This window comes from Haliaeetus leucocephalus, unplaced genomic scaffold (genome assembly GCF_000737465.1).
Source record: "Haliaeetus leucocephalus isolate CR32 unplaced genomic scaffold, Haliaeetus_leucocephalus-4.0 Scaffold216, whole genome shotgun sequence".
NCBI classification, from domain to species: Eukaryota; Metazoa; Chordata; class Aves; order Accipitriformes; family Accipitridae; genus Haliaeetus; species Haliaeetus leucocephalus.
In genome coordinates, this window is record NW_010972652.1 from 231,985 (window position 1) to 253,476 (window position 21,492).

At 38.5% G+C, this 21,492-nt stretch overlaps 1 protein-coding gene across 1 annotated transcript in view; it reads left to right on the forward strand.

The window, feature by feature from the left end:
* Positions 1-21,492, forward strand: part of PCDH15 (protocadherin-related 15) — a 369,468-nt gene that overhangs the window by 24,571 nt on the left and 323,405 nt on the right. The window contains exon 2 of the mRNA XM_010566632.1: positions 7,169-7,234. Within this exon, the coding sequence (XP_010564934.1) occupies positions 7,169-7,234 (66 nt within the window). The remainder of the gene's footprint in view (positions 1-7,168; positions 7,235-21,492) is intronic.

The window sequence follows — 21,492 nt, forward strand, 5'->3', positions numbered from 1 at the left end:
TTCCATATTACCATTTTTATTATTCGTAGCACACAGTCATTGAAGTGGATCAGAATCCTGAACTCACTTTAAATTATTGTTTGCTGCAATATTTAAGGGTAATAAAATGGTTTATTGAAGTTGTGGAGAGTCAGTAGGTAGCGGTTGGACACTGTTTCTTCCTGCACCATGATGAAATGGTACCATGTGAACAAGCAGCAACTAGGTTCAAAATAAGCTTGCTCTAAGATGTTGTAGAGGCTGTACACTTTCATGGATTAAGAAAGAGCTTGGACAAGTTAACAAGAAAAAAATAATTAAGAGTTAATACTGTGTTCTTGGAATATTGCTTTTGTGGGCTGTGCTTGAAGGTAGGCTGGAGTTTTTCCTGTTGAACAAATATGGTTTATTTAGTTGTCGGGCCTTAATTCTGTTCTCTGAGTTCACAGCTTTACAAGAAATCTGTTGTCAGTGTGACACACGTCACCTTTCAAAATGTTTTTAGCTTGGATTTAAGTGTACAGGCAAATACTGAGTAATTCTTAAGTTTAACATTCTGAACTTCATTAATACAACAAAAGTGGCTGAAACATAAATGCGGAGTAGTTGCATGGTGTGATTTTTCTGACTCGGGCAGAAGCCCTAGGTAAGTAAGGAACTGATGCTGAAGAGTAATAGAGCCTTGTTTAGAGTGTGATCTTTGTTCCAGTGACAAATTAAAGAATGAAATCTTATTCTGCCAACAAGTAAAATAATTTCCTTCAGTAGTTAGTGACTAGAATTTTGTTAAATAAAAAGTCTGCGTATCTGCTAAGAACTGAGTCAGTTTTTTGAGATTGCCTGTTGTGCTCCTTATGACTGTTTGTTTAAGTAAAAACAAACAAAACTACTTCTCTGAATATATAGCAAAACTGAATATAAGCTAAAATGTGAAATAACTTGGAGTAATAATCAGGTGTTTCTGAAGCAACTGGAAGAAGAGTTGGTGACTAGCATATTGAAGTGGATTTTTTTCAGTTTTAATTTCAGGAGCTCTTAGGAGGAGATGACAGTTATTTCACAGAATAATGTCCCCAGAAAGGTTCAGGTTGGCTGCTTATTTTCCAGATGAGCGTGCTGTACTCTGTGAAGGGCAGCTCGCTTTGTTGTTGTTGGGGTAAAAGTCTTTCTGTCTTGGATGTGGTAGGACTAAGTTATTGAACTTTAAGAAAAGGTGTGCTGTTACTAGGACCACAAATTCCCTTTCAAGTGTCACGGGAGACCTTTTTTTGGTTATAGTCACTTAAATTTATAAGGCTTTGTGGGGCAAGCCATTTTCATTATCAAACTTTCAAGCAACTGATGTGATTGTATGCCCTGCAGTCATATGATTTAATGATCAGAACAGCCAGCTTCAGACACTGCTCCCAACTAATTCAGGTGTTTTATTTAGCTGGAATTTAGGGATATATGAAGTATATGAATGGTTATTTGGGGTTTCCAAGTAATCACGTTTAGTAGGGGGATATTATAGGCAATTCTTGGTCACTGTGACTACCTCTAACTTTGCGTCTTCATTGTCAGACACCTTCCAAATGTGTGTGAAGCTACAGCTGTCTTTGCAAGCGTTTGAATATGGGGCTTATCGGAAATGTTGTTAAGGAGATATTTGTAAAGGCTACTGTGGCCTTGTAAGCTCTGTCTACAGCTAGTGGCGAAGAGGTGCATCCCTCAAGTGACTCGGAGCAGGAGACTGGTTTGTAAGGTCCTTTGAAACACTTTTGTGGAGGAATTGGTCTCTTGGGAGATGGCAGGAGAAGGAGTCCCCTGGCAGCGAGGGGCTGTGAGGATGCAGTTCCCTGCAGTTCCCCCTCAGATGCAGGGGCCTTCAGGATGGTGGGAATGAAGAGAAGAGATTTTGGGAAGGGAAAGTGTGCTGCTCTTAATTGCAAGGCCCCACACTTGTAGGGGAGCCGTGCTTGGAAGGGGCCTTTGGCTGTCAGGCACTCTGACACCTGGCTCGTCACACAACTGTCTTCACTCAGGTGTCTTTAGAGCTTTTTGTGTTGCATGTCAGTTCCCAATGCTTGAAGTTTTCTATTAGCCAATTCAATAACATTTGTTTACGTTGTTATAGATGTTTCTGTTTACTTTAGCTGTGAAGTTGAAATAGAAGTCCTCCAAGTAATGTCACAGTTGGAAGGGAAGTGGCTTTGAGAGGGCAGGGACGAGGTGAAAGGAAGATGATCAGGCAGCTCTTCACTGGCAGAGTATAGGATTGTTCAAGTTGTTTTGTTTGTTTTGGCTCAGGCTGTTTGACCTTGCTGAGCATCTTACCTGGAACAATGATTGAGGGTTTTCTCTGAGCCATCTCATTAAAAATAATTAGAAATTAAAATAATGAAAATTGGCCATCAGAAACCAAATGGATCTGAGCCATATAACTGTTCCATGAAGAGTTCGTTAAATAGATTTTCACTTTGCTCCCAAGGAGACAGGCCCTTTATTTATCTGCCTTTGCCTTGATCGTATAATTGTAAAGCAAACATACTAGTTAGATGAAACAGTGAAGTTAATGACAGGAACAAAAATGCTTTTCTGGAAGCTTTTAGGAAAGTCTTCATAGCTTGTTGTTTTATTTACTAAGTTTTATTTGCCTGATGTCTACTGCCTTTTCTGTAAGGTGCCTGAGGGGAGAGCACTGCTACATCATGATTACATTTACCAGTGCTGCTGCTTAAACATAAAACACATCGTGAAAACTGTAGATAGGGAAGCTCATTTATGTAGTGTCTTTTCTGCCTTTCTTAGCGTGCTCAGTTTAGGATGCTTTGACTTCCATGACAGCTCCATTATGCCCAGGAATTTCAAGGATAACTTGCTTTTTGTTGAGAAAGTTACAACAAAGAAATGTAGAACAACTAGACCACGGTTCAGCGTGTCGCTTCTCCCTGAGCTTCCAGCAGAGCAGAGGTTCCTTCCGTCAGTAAGACAAGTCAGGCAGCCTCTGTCTGTCTGTGTGGGGTTCCCTGCTGCTGCTCGCTGGCTGCTGTTTGATGGGGCACAGGGCCTCTTTTCAGAGAAACTGTGATGGAAAGAAACCATCCTGTCTTAGCAATTGCAGCTGTTTTCTTAAAAATGTGAATTGCTAGTTAGGTACGTGTCAGTATTCTGGAAATGATCTGCAGCGTGAAATGGGAATAGTTAAAAAACCTAATAGTTTTATACCTGGGCCCACAGTCAGACATAGGGCACTTTAAAACAAAAGAACGGGAAAGTAAAGGCTTGTGTAAATAACTTCCTTCATAAGTCACCTTTGCTGCTGCAATTATCTATGCTTGTTTATGTTGAATAAAGCAATCTGTTACTGCTGAAATAATTTCTGTTGAGGAACATTTAAATAAGACTTGAGGAAAAACTGAGCCCTGTGTCATAAGATGGCTGAGGTGCGTTTCATGTAATCTCTTTCATAAGCAAACAAAGGTGTGTTTCAGAAATGATGAAGCTGCATTTCTGTGCTGTTCCTGCTGTGGAATAGTGTTCAAGATCTACCTTCTCTGCCAATAATAAAAAAAAAAAAAAAAGTTCAGGCTGGAAACATACTTTTAAAATTTGTGGGCAGCATGCAGCCATTTCTCCTTTGCACTCGTAGTGTTCTTTGCGCTGGTATTGCTCTTTAGTTTAAGTAACTTATTTTTCCTCCTTGATATTTACCCGAGTGTATTTCTAGAGAGCTTTCGTTTTCCTAGACTAAATAATTCAAGCCTCTGTCATCTTTATAGGGTGGACTCTCCATTCTCCTGATGATGGGAATAACCTTTCTGTGCAGCTGGCTCAGTCTAAAGATGTTCTTTTTCACGTATCCAGTATTTCCCACCAGCTCTGGCTGTGGTGCCTGGTGATACAACACAGTGCTTGAGCTTATTGCTTATTGAGGTCTTCTTGCTGCTGCTGCTTATTGACTGTATTTTGCGAGGGGGAAAAAGGTACCACCCATGTATTTACAACATGTAACTTGTCTTTAAGTTTTTTAATTAAACTTTTTGTCTCCATTTGAACTGGAACTTTGTGTAAGACTACAATTTTAAAATATACCTGTTTAGTGTATGGTGATGAATGTGAAACTAAATAAGGCTGTGGCATTATTAGGTTCGGTGTTTGAGAAGGGGAGGGAGGAGTGACAGGCATCTTAAAAAGCAATCTGATATTTGGCTAGTACTGACATGGTTGAAATTATATGAAATAATCTGTAAGCTCTTATCTATGCAATGAAACTACATGTTTATTCAGAAATTTTTTGTTGCCGCCATGAGGGTAATCTACAGCAAGATTTCTACTACACATCCTGTTTATTTTTTTCTCCCCTAGCTGTAGAAATAGTTTTGGTTATTGCTCTAATCTCTTCTTTTCATTGAAAGTTATCTCATGATAAATTTTATTGCTTCACCTGCTCACACTTGCAATAAATCTTCTGCAAGTTGCTGAACTTAACCGTATAGTCTGCCTTTTCTCTGAGACTCTCTATATCCAGATTTCAATGTTGAACATTCATTTTAAACATACTGTATAACTGCTTTGATTGTAATTCTGGAAATCCTGATGTGTTTGGTGGAAAACCAGTCCTGTGAAAAGGCTGCTAACATGTGATTGACTTGTAATTTTGATAATTTGCTTATTGAATAATAGAACTATAGTTTGGCCTGATTTGGGTGAACTTTTCATTGAGACACCCACCAAGGAGAAAACATCATCGTGGAAACATAGATGATGGGGAAAAGGCTTATTCAGTTTTCAAAAAAATCGTGTTTATTCTTTTGGTAAGGCATATGCAATTTTTAGAATAGTCCCTGCTTTGGATTTCTCTTTGTTTGTGTGTGCAGTGATCACTGTTCAATGGTGAATAGCAGGGACCATTCATAAAAACAAAGTCTCAGTAAAAGTTTTGTGTGGGTGAGCTTCGTTGCCCTAACAAAGAGTTTGTTGAAGAGTTGTTCAGTTAGCCAAATCCTGAACTTGCAGAAAATTATAACACGTCTCTGGAAAAGGTTAGTTGTGTCAGTTATGGTCCTGTTGTTTTTGTAGCATCCGGTGGAAAAAAAGAACAGAGGGGGAAAAAAAAAATCCTTATTTCGTGTAGATATGCGAACATTGCTTATCTTCCCACACAATATGCTCATACGAAACTACAATGAAATGACAGACATAGTTTTTCAGATGATCTGTTTGCTCTGGTAATGCCTTCAAAACAAAAAGCTTTAAAATTATCAACAGAAAATATTCAATTTATGCTCAAACTAGAGCATGTAAGAATAAAAGGAATAAATACTGAGAATTTGTTCATTTTAACAACTTTGTGTAGACTGCTTAAGGTAGCAAATGGGGTGGGTTTGTGAAACTCTGCAAACAGCGTCACTGCTGTAAGGAAGGCGAGTGGGTGGGTACCCACACAAGCTCTCTGTATTTTACCTTCAGAGCAAGGTTTGCCTGTTTGTCTTTCAAAAAAAAAAAAAAAAGTAATTACAGTTCACTGTGACTGTATTATCGTTGGTATTAATTCAGGTGTTGTTCAGGCTGTTCATAAATATTAACAGCCTCAAGGAATGCTGTTCTGTCAATCCTTACTCTGGTGTTTAGAAGTTTGGTCTTGCAGTTGAACTCATCAGCTGAATAGCAAAGCTGTTGCTGGAGGAAATCACTGTGCCATGCAGATGGCCTTTAGAGGCTTCACCTAAACGGAGATCTGAAAAAAAGCTTCACTGTTTTGATCTTCCTTCATAGGTCTTGTCTGCGCTGGGGTAATTATAGTCTGTAATTAGCTGCAGCGCAATTCTTTTGAAGTCAATGAATGTGTAATTTTTACTGTAAGCTGGGAAATAGCATCTTACCTCTGCTTGCTCTTGTGTTTAATTTACAGATGATTTTCTGTTGGGACTTTTGTGTAAAGTGTTTAGACCTGCCTCTCAAAAAACCCCCAAACAAACAGTGCTACTCCAGCATTTCTTTCCTTGGCTAGAAACCAATTAGAAGCTGTCATTTCTTACAAATGGGGTGTAGCCAACCATGTGGCCGGGGCCATGTCGGGAGGATCAGAGGAGAGTCTAAATGCCTTTAAAAATGTGGACTGTAATCTCATATACAGTTCTCCATGGTGAAATGGGGGGGAGAATGGTTCTCTCTTATCACACTGTTTCAGTGGTACTGTGAGGCTCTTTGAAAATGAAAAGCGCTTCTTAATTAACATTTATTTCTGCGTGCTCTAAAGAGGTAATGTTTTTCATCTATTTTGTGAGCAATTTGGTTTTCTACACTAAATATAGTCATCACATGTAGTATACATGCTTTTATATATTTTAAGACTACACCTATGCATTTGCTAGCTCTGCATGTACTGCTTTATGTCTTTGAACCTATATTTTGAGTAAACCAACCAAATCTTACTTATTTTCTTTCGTTATTCTGCTCTGCTTCCATTGATGACTCTAAACTTTTGACTCCAGACTGGCAATATGAGGGTAAGATGGCAAAATGTAACTTCCTGAACATTGCTTGTCTGTTTTTAATTTTTATTTTCTTTAGAACATTATTAAAATTCTGTTCACTCTCTTTAATTAGATCCTTTTGTTGCAATTAAATGCAAATTATGTTTGTTTCTGTTGTGAAGCTTTAATTACGATTTATAGCTTTTAATCGTTCCTGTGTTACTTCTTTGGGTTAAATTACCATTGTATGATCTCTGTCCTGAAGGACTTCTGCTTCACTGAGATCACTGGTGATATTTAGAGCAAGACATGAACAGTTTTATAGTGTAGCCATCAAACTGTATTGTGGTGGTATGTGACAACGATCCGGGGGTGTGTGTGTTCATGACGTGGAAAGGAAGGCTCACATAAGAGATAACAGAACAAACCATATTAAGTTTTTGCTGTTAAGTATTTATTTTAAATATGGGTCAGCGTCTGTGATGTTAAATCCTTTGCTATCAGATTTTTCTTTGCTTTATAAAGTATCTGAGTAAGGGATAAGCAAACAGCTCAGATTTTGATCTTCTGTCAGTGTAGCTTAGCTAACAATTGTAGTCTATACGTACATAATATTTAATGAATACTTGTCTTCAGTACAGCGAATATGCTGACTTGTTTTAAAAAACAACAACAAAACCCCAAGATCCTTCTTCTGGAATTAGAAATAACTTCTTTTTTCATCTTTATAGATTGCAAATTGGCCAGAACAGGTCCTCCAGCCACAATAGTGCCTATTGATGAAGAAAGTCGGAATGGTGAGTGCACCTCGGTTTTCCGCGACACCCCTTTGGTTCCCCTGTGTTAGCTGATCAGGGTGTAGAAGCACACATGGATTAGTGGCATGTCCGTGTCCAGCTCGGCAGTGAGGGCTGGTCTCTGAAAACCTGTTAACGGGCATTGCGGGTGGAAAGGTGACAGTGACCCAAAATGCTGAGAGGTGTCATTTCTTCCTGAAAATTACACATTTTGATGACTTTGGTCTTTGACTGCAGATAGCTCTTGTGAATATGCATTTAGTTTTAGACAAGTATTTAGACCACAATTATTTGTAATGCAACAGTAGTTTAGCTCCCTTGTTGCTAATACACCAGCTTATTTTTTATTGTCTGACTTCTTGTGTCAGTATGATATTACTGGAGGACAAAGTTCTGGTAAGTCTTTGTTTTTGTTGTGTTTAGGGAAAGCTGAAACCTTTCTCTGAAGCTTTGTAGGAGTGTTAATGTTGCTGTCTTCTGGGTTTCACATGCAGCATTTAGGAGGTTGCTTGTTGGTTTGCTCTAAGTTTAATAACATGAGTTTATGGGTACCTCTGAAATGGCAGAACTTGCAAGTTGTCATGGAAACTTCAAAAGAAAATTAATCTCTTTTTTGAATTTTCCTGTCAAATCATACAGTTCTCAAACTGTCGATCTGTAGTCTTAGTACTGCATTTATGCAGCATACTGTAATGTGATGAAGTGCTTTATGCTGTTAGAGTCAGTGCTTTTTAGAGGTGGCTGTTACTCCTGATACCAAGTTACTACTATTCCCTGATTTTTCCTTTGTGACTTTTATTTTTTTTTTAACCTCATAAGCTAGGCACAGTTGTGTGCTGCATGTGGTTACGATTTATCATATGTGGGTGCTTGAAATGGTGAACAAAGTCTAGCTCATGCTGGTGGAACCTCTCTGCTGTTGTCCTTGGGGGAACTGCTTGCTGTTGGGAGTTACTCAAGGTCAGACGGTTAAGCATATGCAGGTTTTACTGCTAAGAGAACCAAAAACCCCAATTGTTAATATGCCGATGTGCTGAAGAGCTCTGTTAATTGGTACTGGAGTGGCTTTTAAAAACAGGCTGTTTTCTTCCTCCTGTGCTGATTTTTCTTGCAATCATGTCTGCTGAAAAAATGATGATTGGTCTCAGCAAAATGAAATTCCCCTTGTATTTGTGTCCACATGCTGAGCAGGACTCTTTTTTTTTTTTTTTTTTTTTTTTTTTTTTCCTCCTGTTTACTTTGGTTTTTGTAATGCAGCCTGAGTGCTGTAAAGTAACTTATACAGTGCAATGTAAATTTTAGTAGAGAACTCTATCATGTTTATATCATGCTTATATCAAGTGAAAAAAAAGTCTTTTTTTTCTTTCAGAGTGTTTAAATGGTATGAGATTACAATATCCATGATAGGTCTTACTCTTTAATAGCAGAACTTCTGTGTGTAATTTGTGCTGCAATTTTAGTCAACTATTGTTAAAATAGTTTGGTGTATATGATACCTAAATAGTTGAGGGGTCTGGAATCAATACTGTGGTTTTTTTCTTCATCTTTTTTCAATGAATATACTGTAGAAGGAGTCTTGAGATTTGATGCTTATGAAATAATTGTACCTGTATCACCTTGTTGGGAAGTCGTCCAGTATTCCTGAGTATACATAGGTACTACTGGCATGTTTTATAGCACTTTATTCTTACATGCTTACAGCACGTGAGTTACTTATCTGCAGAATGTTGTGGGAACGACAGCTGAAACTAAGGCTAGATGCTGACCATAGAGTAATCTGAAATATAAACAAAAATTTAGAGAAACAAGAAGCTTGCAGCTCTCTAGTTGAATGGCATAATAAACTTTATTCCTCAGCTTTTTAATGCTTGATTCGGTGTTTGCTAAAAACTAGAAAGTTAAAATTTCTGTTCAAATGTAACTGGTCCTGCAAGAAAGATGGTTAAATTGAGTACGGTGGGAAGAGGTATGAATTTCCTAAAAGTTTTGCATGTGTCTGCAATGATTAATTAATCTCTTTTGCTATGAATTCTTATGAACCATTAACTCCCCATTAAAGAAGTCAAATCGGAAGTAGAAACTTCAATTTGCATTGTAGTTAATGGAAGCGATACACCTCATCTGTAAGTCACAATATGTATTAAGTAAATGGATCTCCTGGGAAGCCAGCTCTTGAGTTGAAATGTCCTTAAACCTTTCTCTGTCTTTGTTGAAGTGGTAAGTTGTATCCTCCCCACTACCATGCATGACTGAAATTAATGAAGGTGAAATCTCAGTACAGCATGGAGGCTCAGCGGTTGAGTCAATGCTACTGCTCGTGTACTTCATATTAATTGGTTTTCTGTGAGTCTTGCTTAAAGTGAATGTAGATATTTTAAAATAGAAAAATAGTCACAGCAAAGGACGCGGAGCAGCTACCAGCAGATTTTGTTTTCCACCTCTGTGTGTACGCCCATCCAGATGTCTTCAGGTTCAGGGCAAATGCTTTAGCTTGCTAGAGTCAAATTTGGATTTGTGCCAAATGACAGGTATTGTTGCAAATGAATGTGTATGAGTATACATCCATGCGCAGACATGCATGCACACTTATATATATATATATATTGGGGAATTAGGAGACTAACTGATCAGGTAGTGCTTTGTTACTTGGATGCTTTCTGCTTGCAACTGCTCCCATTTTTTTTTTTTTTTTTCCCCCTCTCTGTGGTCATGGTCACGGTCACATGCTAACATGGGATGTTTTTAAGTAGTGTCTGGCTACGCCATCAGTGTTCCAAAATATCAATATGCTATTGTTAGTTATGCTCTTTTAATGTGCTGATGGTTTGGTTCTATGCAAGCCACTATTGTATCCTGATGAGTACCATTCCATTTGTGTGACACTTTGTTTTGGCTGCAGTGTCAATTTGTGCTCCACAGCACTGCCCTTGGCCAATTTCCTTACGTATTTTAAACTACAGCTTGAAATGACTAGTGAAAGAAGCAGACCGAGAGCTGATTCATCACCAGTAGGGCCTCGGTTAGATTTACAGAATGACCCCTGCTACAGTCACTAGAAATGGTTTGGCTACCAGAGCTCATCTTTTGTAGCCTTTCACCCTTCCTATGCATTAGACGATGAACCCATATAATGGTAAGGGGTTATAAATAAGTCAAAACAGCTTTGCCACCAAAAAACTTCTGTAAAAATCTTGAGAAGGGAACAAACAGAGGATTTAAAGGGTAATAAGGAAGGTCAGCTGAAGCAGTGTGTTGTGATAAGAAAATGTTTTATTACCAGTTTTTGATACGTTGGGAGCTTTGGAAGGAGGATTGGATGTTGCTGCTGTTATAGAGCATGCAGCCTGAAAGTAAAAATCATGGATATTGATGCCAGGATCAGTGGGGTGAGTGTATGTATTTACTGTGTGTGTGAATTCAGTAGAATATTTTATGAAAAATTTTTTCAAATAATTTGCCATTCAGTCTCAAAATTGGCATTATATAGTTGTTAAAAATAATAGCAAAGCTTTAGTGATAGGCATTTTGGTTGATATGCAGATTTATGGTATACAACATTTCCAATGACCAAACAAACTTTGTATTGGAATTGCCGATAGATGCAGAGAAACAATCCACCTATTTTTGTTCAGCTTTCAAAGGTCTGTTGTTGATGTTGGACTGTCTCTGCTAAGGTTTTAGAATGAAGATCTCAAAACAATAGCTGAGTTAACACCTGTGTGTGACATTTCATCCAGTGCACATATTCATCAAGTTCTGGCAACTGAATAAACAGAAGATCCTGCTTTTTAGAAGTATATCTTTAGTTCCACTGTGTTGAATATTGCTCCCCAGCATACTGAGTTCCATAATTTCTAATTTACAAAAAGTCTGGAGACCAGCAAATCTCAGGGAATAAAAATATTTTATGAAAATAACTATTCCTTGTTTTCATAGTCAGATACACAGTTACCATGTCTGACCTTTAAAGATCTCCTTGCGAGATCAGTATAGATTTAGGATTTGACAGTTTCCCACCACTGGATTAATATATCTTTATATCAAGTAATTTAGATACGATAGTATGTTAGATTATAGTTGTGTTCCTGTGAAGAATCCTAGAAGGGGTGAACTTTACGTTTCTTAAGGTACATGAGTACCTTAAGGTGAATTATTTTTTTCATTTCTCCTTTGTTTAACTGACTGGGTGATAGTACTTGAGATCATATTAGCGGCAAAATTTAATTCTTCTAGATGTACAGGTGGGTTTTTTTTACAGGCAGAGAGTTATTTTCACCCATGGGTTTTTTTTTCATTACTGAATTTGAGACTTGGTTTTAACTTGTTTTAAAGACTGAACAAATGAGACTTCTGCATACTTCAGACTTTCATTGCAAGTGCGCCCCAGGTTTTTGGGGGCCTTCATGTTGAGCTGCCTGTGCTTTTTTTCCTTAAGATGAGCATACCGAAATGCTTTGAATCTTTAAAAAGGGTTTTTAATGGTAAGTAAGCTATTGGAAAATGACTTCTAAAAGAGGCAAAATTAAGATTTGCTAGATATAACTGTTTAAAATAGAATTTGGAACAAAATGTAGAGGTTGGGATGAGGGAGCAAGCAGGCTGCAGTATTGCAGGCTTCTTGGTGGGATGTTGGGTGACCTTGTGTACAACAAGGGTGCACAGACAGAATAACTGTACCTCTGATACCTGCTTGCTTGATATTTGCCTTTATGTCTTTTATTTCGGGATAGCTACAAAGTTAATAGAATACGGGCAAGTACTATTCAAATTTTAACAGATGACTTGTTTGGGGTATAAGTTATATATATATACTTAGCTAATAGCCAGTATGCTAGCCAGGTGCCAATATAGAGATCAGTGTAACTTGAAAGATCTACCCTAATATGAAGAAGAATATGAACTGGTGTCTTGGTAACGCATTTGTAAGAAAAACTCTGTAGTTATGAATATTTTGTTTGTGTTCTTGCCTATCCTAGGTAAATCAGTAAATTTTGTTCTACTTTTGATTTTATATTGGTTTTTCTGGTCGTGTCCCACCCTTATGATGGTATAGAGTGCTAGTGAATAGTTGGACTGTCTCCACAAATTACATGATCTCTCTCTCCTCTCCATACATAAATCCTAATGCTCATTGGGGATATTTGGTATTTATGCAAACACAGGTAAGTGCCAGAATGAACTTTCATGGTTGTATGTGGGTTTGGTATTATTTTTATATCTTTTCATCTTCCTACGATCTTGGCAACAATCATTTGTCAGCCTGACTTCCTGGGGAGGCAGAGGATGTGTGATCACTCTACAAATCCCCATCAATAACTCCCTGCAATGAGGGATTACATGGGAAATAGGGCACAAGTATGCAGGAAAACAGGCTGTGGGTTTTTTTCCCCACTACTATTGGACCAGTTTATTTTCAGTTTAATTGTATGTAATGCTGGAAGAATGGACCTGATTACTAAGGCACATTGACAATGTCACTGCAAATTTCCGTGCTGTACCAAACTATTTTAATTTGTTTTTCAGGGGCAATTGACAGGGATTGACAAAAACGTCTCTAGAGGCACAAAATCTGTAGCTTCTCTTCTGAGACGGGCTTAAGTGTCTAATATGTTTCCTATGGACTGTGTGTGATGGCTTCCAAACAGCCATTACTTGAATTGAACTAATGAGCCTTAAAGATTAAGGGTCCTGCTATCCATCTCTTCTCTGGATCGTATGCTGATTCCAGTCTGGCTGCCTTAAAGACATTTCGGCTAAGGGGAAGAATTGATTTAGCAAAATACCATTTTCTGATTTGGAAAGCTGCTGTGGTTGAACACAGGTGTATTGAGAATAGTATTTCTTAAGAGTTGCAGCTCTTTATGGTCTTTTCCTACTTTTCCCTTCTGTTTCAGAAAATGGTTGAATTAATGACTTGAAGGATGAGAAGGTGCTTCAGTGTCTTGATTTCTTCAAATACATCTTTCCTACAGAAATGATGTCTCTGATATTGTTGCTGGTTTGAAATTCTTTTATCTGAGACTTTTGTGGTTTTACAGTTGTATTTTGAACATGCCACCAAGGTTATATAATTGGTTTAAAATACCATGTAATGTTTTTCTTTAAACATTCAAAAGTCCACTTCAGGTCCACTCAAGATGTTTGTGTTACTGAAACCCAGTGTGGTTTTTTCCAACAAATACTCAGATTTAATTGTGAGAAGTGTTGTGTTATTTTACATTCTAAGAGCTGCTGAGTTCTAAGTAGTGAAACTAAAATCTGCAGCAATTAATCTTGGCATTTGGCCCTGTAAAGCCTTAGCAGGGAGAGCAGGCTGAGATGAGATGTGTCAAACGTGTAAAGGAGTTTCAACTTGCTAGTGTCCTGTATGTTCCTGTAACCCTCTGTACATGCGTATGGCAAACGTACAAACCAAGATAAGTTAGAAGACTGTTCCGTAAAATTTTGCGAGGTCATGTAGATCTAATTAAAAGCTCACATTTAGTTTCTATTCTGACAAGTGAAACAGTGCGTCTCGAGCTCCTGCTTTCCCCCTTTCCTTAGGAGAAGAAGCAGTGGGTGAAGGAAGGGAGGTAACGGATCCATCTCGTGGTAGTGTAGCACGCTGTCCCAGAGACATCACCGGTGGGAGGAAACAGTCTAAGCCTGGTGAGGTAGCTGTTTCCCTGGAAGGTTTCCACGTGGAGCATGCATGTTCACATGCCTGTAGCCCTAGTAAATCTTTATATCGTGCATAAGGCTCACTCCTTTGACTTGTTGGACTGTCTGCAGTAGCTCTCTGTTTACTGGAAATGAGTCAGTTGACACTCAAATGGGAGGTGGGGGGTGGAAGTTACAAGTAAGATGAGCTGAAGACAGCCTTGTGTACTCAGCACCTCAACAAGACTTAAAGCTGTTCCATGGGGATTAACAGGACTAAAACAGAGCAGAGCTTTCAGCCTTAGCTCTGGGTTTCTTGCTGCAGGAGGGAGGACTTGATTTTTCTTTTAAGCTGTACAGGTGCTAGCATGTTGCACAGAGCTGTTAGAATTTATGAAGTTATATATTCTTGTAAGTTATAGTTTACTGTCTTATGAGCCTCTCAATCTTTGATTTTAAAATAACTTATTTTCACCTATTACTTCCTATTGTTCAAAAATCAGCTTTATGTAGCATTATGAAATAAAAGTAATCATAGTTTTACTATTTCAAGTGATTCTGAGAAAAACATCTTTCAAATCTGGTATGTTTGTGTGGATGTGGAAATGGAAGAGAGACCATACTATAATGTACTGTAATTCTGTATTGATTTTTCTTGGTTTCCCCTAAGTGCAGTTTGAGGACTCTTTGCATTTAACTTCCTCTTGGTGCACTATTTCTTTTGTAGCAGTTAACAATTGCATTTCTATACTGGAAAAAAAAATCTAATCATTAGCTTATATGTTGTTACCATTCCTGTGAAACATTTCTGGGGAGAAACTGCTTCAGCTGATTTCTAATCTAAGTTATGCAATTGTCTATATGCCTGTGTGTCCCCACATAGATTTTTCTCATGTCTTTAGACAATCTTACAGCTTCTTAAACTATTTGTGAATGTTTTTCACCAGCTGTGGAAAGTATTCCTTTTCAAATATATCTTCACCAATCTGGAATCTGGTTTCTGTAGCAATGGAGACGTGGTATGTTGCATATATATATGACAAAGTGTAAGTTAAGGTACTGCGGCCTGTAAATAAATCTTTGAATTAAATATTATCTTGCTGTACAAGGGAAAGAGGAGTGCAATCAACCTTGCTTCTAAACCACCATCCTTGCTTCTAAACCACCATCCTTGCTTCTATTGTAAAACTAATTGCTCATGTTGTATAGATACTGCCACTTTCTCAGGTCCCATGTGTACATCTGAGAATGTTTAAATAAGTCTAGATACTTGTTGGCTGAGAATTGCAGTTCAGTCTAGTGATATCAGTTAGCTGCCGATGCAATCTAGATGGCTAATATGATTGTAGCATTAAGCATCAGTATTCTTTTCTGAATTTGTGTGTGCTAATGCTATTCTGTGATCTTTAATACCTGGTCTGTGCAGCATGAGGTTAGCCAGCAATACAAATCTGATCTGGATCAGGCCCAGGCGCATAATAACATTTTGTCGAGTTAGGGCATGCAATATGGAGTTTATTCTGGCTTTATGTTTTTATATAGGAAGAAAGGTGATACATTAGATCTAATATCTGCCAGATTAAGTAACTTCTGATAGAAGTTACCCTTTTGGAATGTTTTGGACAAATTTTCACAAGAGGGGTGGATTTGTATTGATTTGCGTATGCTGTGTGGCTGCACCGAGCTAGGGCTGCTACTAAGGGCTGAAGCCTGAATTTATTGCATTGCAGAGTGCTGTATAGTTCAACCCTGTCTTCCCACACCTGGACTGATTTGGGAGCCCAGATGTTTCCTGATGGCACTTCTCCAAGTCATCCAGATGAACAACTGTTGCATGGGCTGTTTTAGGTTGAGTCTAGATGTGGCTCTGAAGATACAGTCAGATCTTGAGGCCACCTGAAAAGAAAGCCCACAGCTTGGTGTTCACAGCCCTGGCAAGTACTGGCTCTAGTTCTGGATCATTCAGGGCATTCCTGTGCCATTAAGGAGTGTGTTGGTTAGACTGTGAGAAAGGAGTTAGTTTGGGCCATAGAAATCCACTGGGGACATTGTACAATCCAGGAAAGTTTTCAGCAATAGCATGAGAAAGGGACTTACTGACTACTGCTGTGCTCCTTGACTTTGAGATGGGAAGCATGCAGCAGGATGGGTGCAAGAGTATCAAGAGAGACCCAGTTGTAGGGTTGACTTGGTTTATTCTTCTGGCAGAACTTCAGACTCGGATTTTTTGAATGCTCTGGTTGAAGTATTGTCCTCAAATCTCTCCATCATGGAGGAAAATTGGCTAGTATGCCGCAGCTTAATAATGTACTTTTAGACTGTTTCTCTTTTTCTGTCATGACTTCAATACTTGATAGCCAGAGATAGAATTTCCTTCTGTTGTATTCAGAGATACAGTCAATTAAGACTAAGGCTTATTTGGTCTTAATCAGCTGTCCCAAGAATCATTATTAAATGCAGCAACACAAATATTATCAGAGCGTAACAAATTTATATTTCAAGAAAAGGTAAATTGCCTGGAAGAATATAGCTGCTGTTCTTGTCAGGTAAGAAGGCTTAGAGTTGAGCAGATGATGGGTAAGTGTAAGAACTAGAAATTAGAAAATTCTCTTATACTCCACTAACAAATGGAATTTTTATTTTTTTTTTTTTTTTTGTAACTTGTGTTTGTGGTATTCCTCCTGTTCTTCATGTTAGCAGCTGGCTCATACATGTTGGTGCTCAACTCACTGTCTTAAGTTGTTCAAATCAAAATGTAAACTAGTGCAAGAAAGTATCACTTCTTAGCTGACAATTTGATTTAGTTTATAAATTCATGAGATGGGAGAAGAGGCCTAAATCTATGGAAATTATTTTTGTTTCATTCAAGCCTGTTTGTTTTCATTCTGAAATTATACATTCTTAGGATTTTGGTATTAACAACTTCATTGAAAAGTCATGAATCAATTTGGTGTCTAATGCTATTTTTAATACCACAGATTTAAATTCACACTCACGTGTTTTCATGGAGGACAAATGTGTAAAGACTGAAGAAGCTGTAAAGTGGATGAGCGTACTATTCCACTTCTATTCATGAGCACAGACATCAGCAGTGGCCAGTATTTAAGCAGAGCTTTTGTTAGATCTCTACAATTCTCCTTTTTCAGTAATGTTTTTTTTTAATTATGTCCTTTTAAGAAAAAAATCAAAGTGCAAAAAGCAGGAGATAATTTGGGGTGGAAGTAGGGGAGAAAAGAAGTTGTCCTTTAGAAACTGATTAATTTATTCTTAAGGATAGAAAATACAGTAAGTGATAGAGTTGGAATTATTTAAAATAGTTTTGTGCTGTCAGCTGTCTAGAATAATATCCTACCCTGGTATTGCTGCTCTTGGGGGGAGGTGAAATAGATGGCCTTAAATTACCTTCAGGGATGAGAGGGGTTTTTTCCCCTTGTTTTCATCATTAACTGTCTACCTCTGTAGGTTCTTAGGACTTGTATGTAGTCATCAAAGCTATTTTGTTTTCCATTGCATTGTTTGTGCACACATTCAGGTGTCATGTCTTGGCTCAAGTTGTGTCTGCTGAAATCTTGTGCTGACAACTTGCAACTATCTCAGTGTAGCCACAGGCACTAATTCAACTGCAAACTATTGAGTTTTGTTCACTAGATATTGGATAACTGTAGGAGTAGTTAGCAGATCGGGCAAGACCACAGGTCTTCCCTAGTATCGATGTTTAAAATGACAAAAATTGGGAATTTCACTCCGTTTTGTGGTAGGTATAATTTTTGTGAATAATGGTTATGCTCTGTAATGCCAAGGCCTTTTCAAAATGTATTTGAGATTCACTTTTTTTAATGGAAATTCTCCTCAGAGTGATATAAAATTTTCTGAACAGCTCATCTTTGACAATTTGAGTATTTGGAATAATTCAAATTATGATACTCAATCTATTCATATTCCCAGGCTGTCAGTTTACCTTTGCAAATGAAGAACTGCATATTTCAACAACTTCTCTAATATAATTTTGACACATTGAATGTTATTTTACTAGTAATATTCTTTGACTGTCATCTCCTTTATGGCTCCAGTAAAGCAGTGCAAGAATAGGAGTATTTAATATGTTTTAAGCCTGCTTAAAATCAGTTTTCCTCTGGGGAGTGGGAGGTGACTGTTGTGATCAGTCCTCTGGTAGTAATTGCCAGAACAGTATGTCGTGCTTTGTGTTAAATGTTTTGGTATCGCTTTATTTTTGGAGTTACTCTTTATTAACTGACATGTATTAACAGGGAGCTCAATTTTTCTATTCCTTATAAGCAAAGAGGGGGCACCGGTAAACTTTGAAAGAAACTTGTTTTGAAACCTTTGTTCCCAGTACGTTCAAACCATAAGTGGAACTTCTTTCCATGGTATGGTTTTGAATACAGAATACAGTTTTCACTCACTTCCTTTTGTATGGCTAAAAGTGAGTACTGTGAAAATCCTTTTAGAAGCAGAAGTAACATGTATGGGTCAGCCCTATAAGACAGTTGATGCATTTAGATATTTATCTGCCTTATTCTCACTAAATAATACTGCTTTTACGGGCGTGACTTAATTCTTGCCAAGTTCTCCTTTTGTGAAACCTTTCCTCTTGTGGAAACATGATTTACATTTGGCACGCTGCTCATCTGGAAGAAAATCTCTTCCCCGGAGCATGTCACTGTCATTGTAATGGATATCTATTACTGTTACACTACCCACCAACAAGTCAGCTGTTCTTGTTTTATATTCTCTGCTGCCTGTTCCTATAAGCAACTCTTTTACCCTGCTGTGGGAATTGGTGGCATTTATGTGAATGCCAAGACAAATGAGTGGCAGAGCCAGGAATAGATTTAAGCATCTGGTAGCAAGGGGCGGGGAGAGAAATATTTTTGCTGAGTTTCACAAAAGTATGAAACAGTGTCCAAAGCAGGAATATAAGGTTCAGAGGTGTGGGTGAGCCTGCCTCAGCCACCTTCTAGGACAGATGAAACCTGGGTGGGTTCTGAATATCCCAGCTGGCCCTGCTCTAGGTAATGTGAATGTAGTGACTGCCATGGTGATCTTGCAGTGTTGAGAGCTCAGGTCTTCTCTTATGCCACTGGCAAAGATCTGCCACTGATGTCAGAGCGAATGGATCTTCTTTTGCCTTTTGGGGAATGGCCTTATATGTGTGTTCCGTGTCAAACAATAGGGTTCCTGCCCTGTAGCTCAGAATCCATTCTTACTTCTTCACTTAGCTCTTTTGAGCTCTATATTGGGCAGGCACTCTTGTTCCTGAAAGCCCTGGCTCTGCTGGTTCCTGTACACTTGAGCTACTCTCGATCCCAGAATCATCTGTTCTTACCCCCTTGGGCTCTATTGAGCTGAACTGACTCAGTTCACATAAAATTCACCTCTTGTGCAACTCAGTCTTGTGTATGGTAATCGCACATTACTCCTTTCTGTATACTTTTGAATTGCGATGTTTACAACTAATCCAATGTAAAGCATGAGTTGATTTTTTTTTTTCTATCCATGTGAACGAAGATGAATTTGGACTTGTCAGACGCTGCAGCTATTATGTAATCTTTTTGCTAATACTGTTAAGAAATATTTTCACTCAGCTGGAAGTGTTTACTTGATTGAGTTGGAATGATCCATGTGCTCAAATTCTGATGGTGGCTTGGGGCGTGCCATTGGTTGCACGTACTGAAGAGATGATGACCAGAGGAAGCCCTTGAGAGTGAGGTCTGTTCGCAAGGTAGGGGTTTGCTCATCAATGGGATCCTCTGTTCTGTTTCACGCTCCTATAAGTAGCTTGTTAGGTGTAGTAAAAGTGAGCTTTTTTTAGTGTTTGTATCAGTGAGCTGTGTGGTGGGGCTGAGCTGGAGTGACCCCAACACTGGTGGGGCAGTGTCGCCACTGACTGGGATGCGGTCCCACAGGACCTGAGCAGCGTGGGTAGAGCAGGGATGGTGGTAACAGGATCAATTAACAGCTGCAGGCATAGCGAGGTGATGGAACAGGTCCAGGTCCATGTGGGGAGTCCAGTCTGGAACAGCAGAGGATGGGGCTGGAGATGAGTACACTTCTGGCATAGAAACATAGGGCATGAATCTGTGGTAGGACATGCCATACCATTGTACAAATGGTAAATAATCTGTAATACTTCAAACTGAAATGACTATTAGTTGGAGGATGTAATTCAGTATTGCACTCATTTATATCATGACAATGCTGAAGTCATCATCTTTTCTTAAATGGGTTGATAGAAACGAGTGCTACGATTAAGTCTTGGTAAGTTCCTGTCAGGCTGTAAAAAGTTTACATCACATGTTGGTGCTGTAATATTTTTGTGTGTAGAGGACTTCAGTCTTAAAGATTGTTAGATAGCCAATTGTGAGTATTATTTATAGCTATAGAGACAGCATTTGTGTGGGAAAGGTTGTGGAAAGACAGTAATTTAGTAAAATGTCTGTTTTACTGATTTTTACTTTTTGTTTTCTGCATGCAATTCTTTTGTAGCTGAGGGTTTGTTTGTGGGTGGTTTTTTTTTTTTAATAGCTGTCATAGTTTAATTAGCATTCATAATTTTTTAAATGTAATTTTATTCTAAGGTCACTTCCCCACTTGCCCCAGGTAACTTATTTGAATGAGAAAATGATCTGGCTGATGCAGAGCTGTAGTAAAAATTATCTCTAATCTGTGAAAATACATATTTTTGTTTCATATGGTGAGTTTCTTAAAATATTAATTTGAAAAGTTGATTTGAAATCTTCTTTCCATGGTAGTAAAGATAGGTAAGATATTTAGTGCCTTTTAAAGCTATTTTATCATCTCTTATTTTTAGGACTCCTTATGATATGCCTCCAAAGAGTACAGTGAGTTTTTCTCTGGTTTTATACATGTGTTATTATGGAGCCTGATACCAGGAAATACTGTCTGCAGCATAGGTTTGGAAGCAACATTGCCACTTGTGAAACACTGTTCAGACTGGCAAGCTGCTGCTGCAAGCCTGTAAGGAGGCCTGCAGACAAAGCTGGCTGCACTTGCTTGGGCTGAAGCAGTGTATCTGCACAGCACTGTAAGCTGGCAGCTGGATTTATGGTATGTTCGGTTTAACCTTAGCTTGGGAATCTCTTTGCCATAGATGATTTGGATGCATCCTGGAATATGTAAGTATGGAGAGCGATGTCATTTAGTGGAACCTACGTTTGTGGATAGGTATCTAAAAAGCTTTTTTGGAGGATTAAGCATGTTCGGTTTGTAAGCCTACTTGGTTTTGGTGATGGTCAGAAGGTCTGAGCCACTTCAGTTCTTTTCAAAGTCCAGTTAATACCAGGTGACATGTTTAACAGTGTGATGGGAGCCCAGACTGATCTCCTTTCTTTCTTTCCTATGTCAAAGGAATTTCCCACCTTACCTTGTTGGAAAATGAAGTTTTATTAAAATGCACAAAACTAAAAATGACAGCTCACTAAGCAAAAGCACCTTGGAGCTACTGAAAGAGGGAAGAAGAACGGTTTGCAAGCATGTCCCATTGCAGTAACCACAGCATATGTCCTTTCCAACAGCGTTCGTTTTTGGCTGGCATCCTGGATTTAGGGGAAAAACAAATAAAGGTGCCCAGGCCCTTC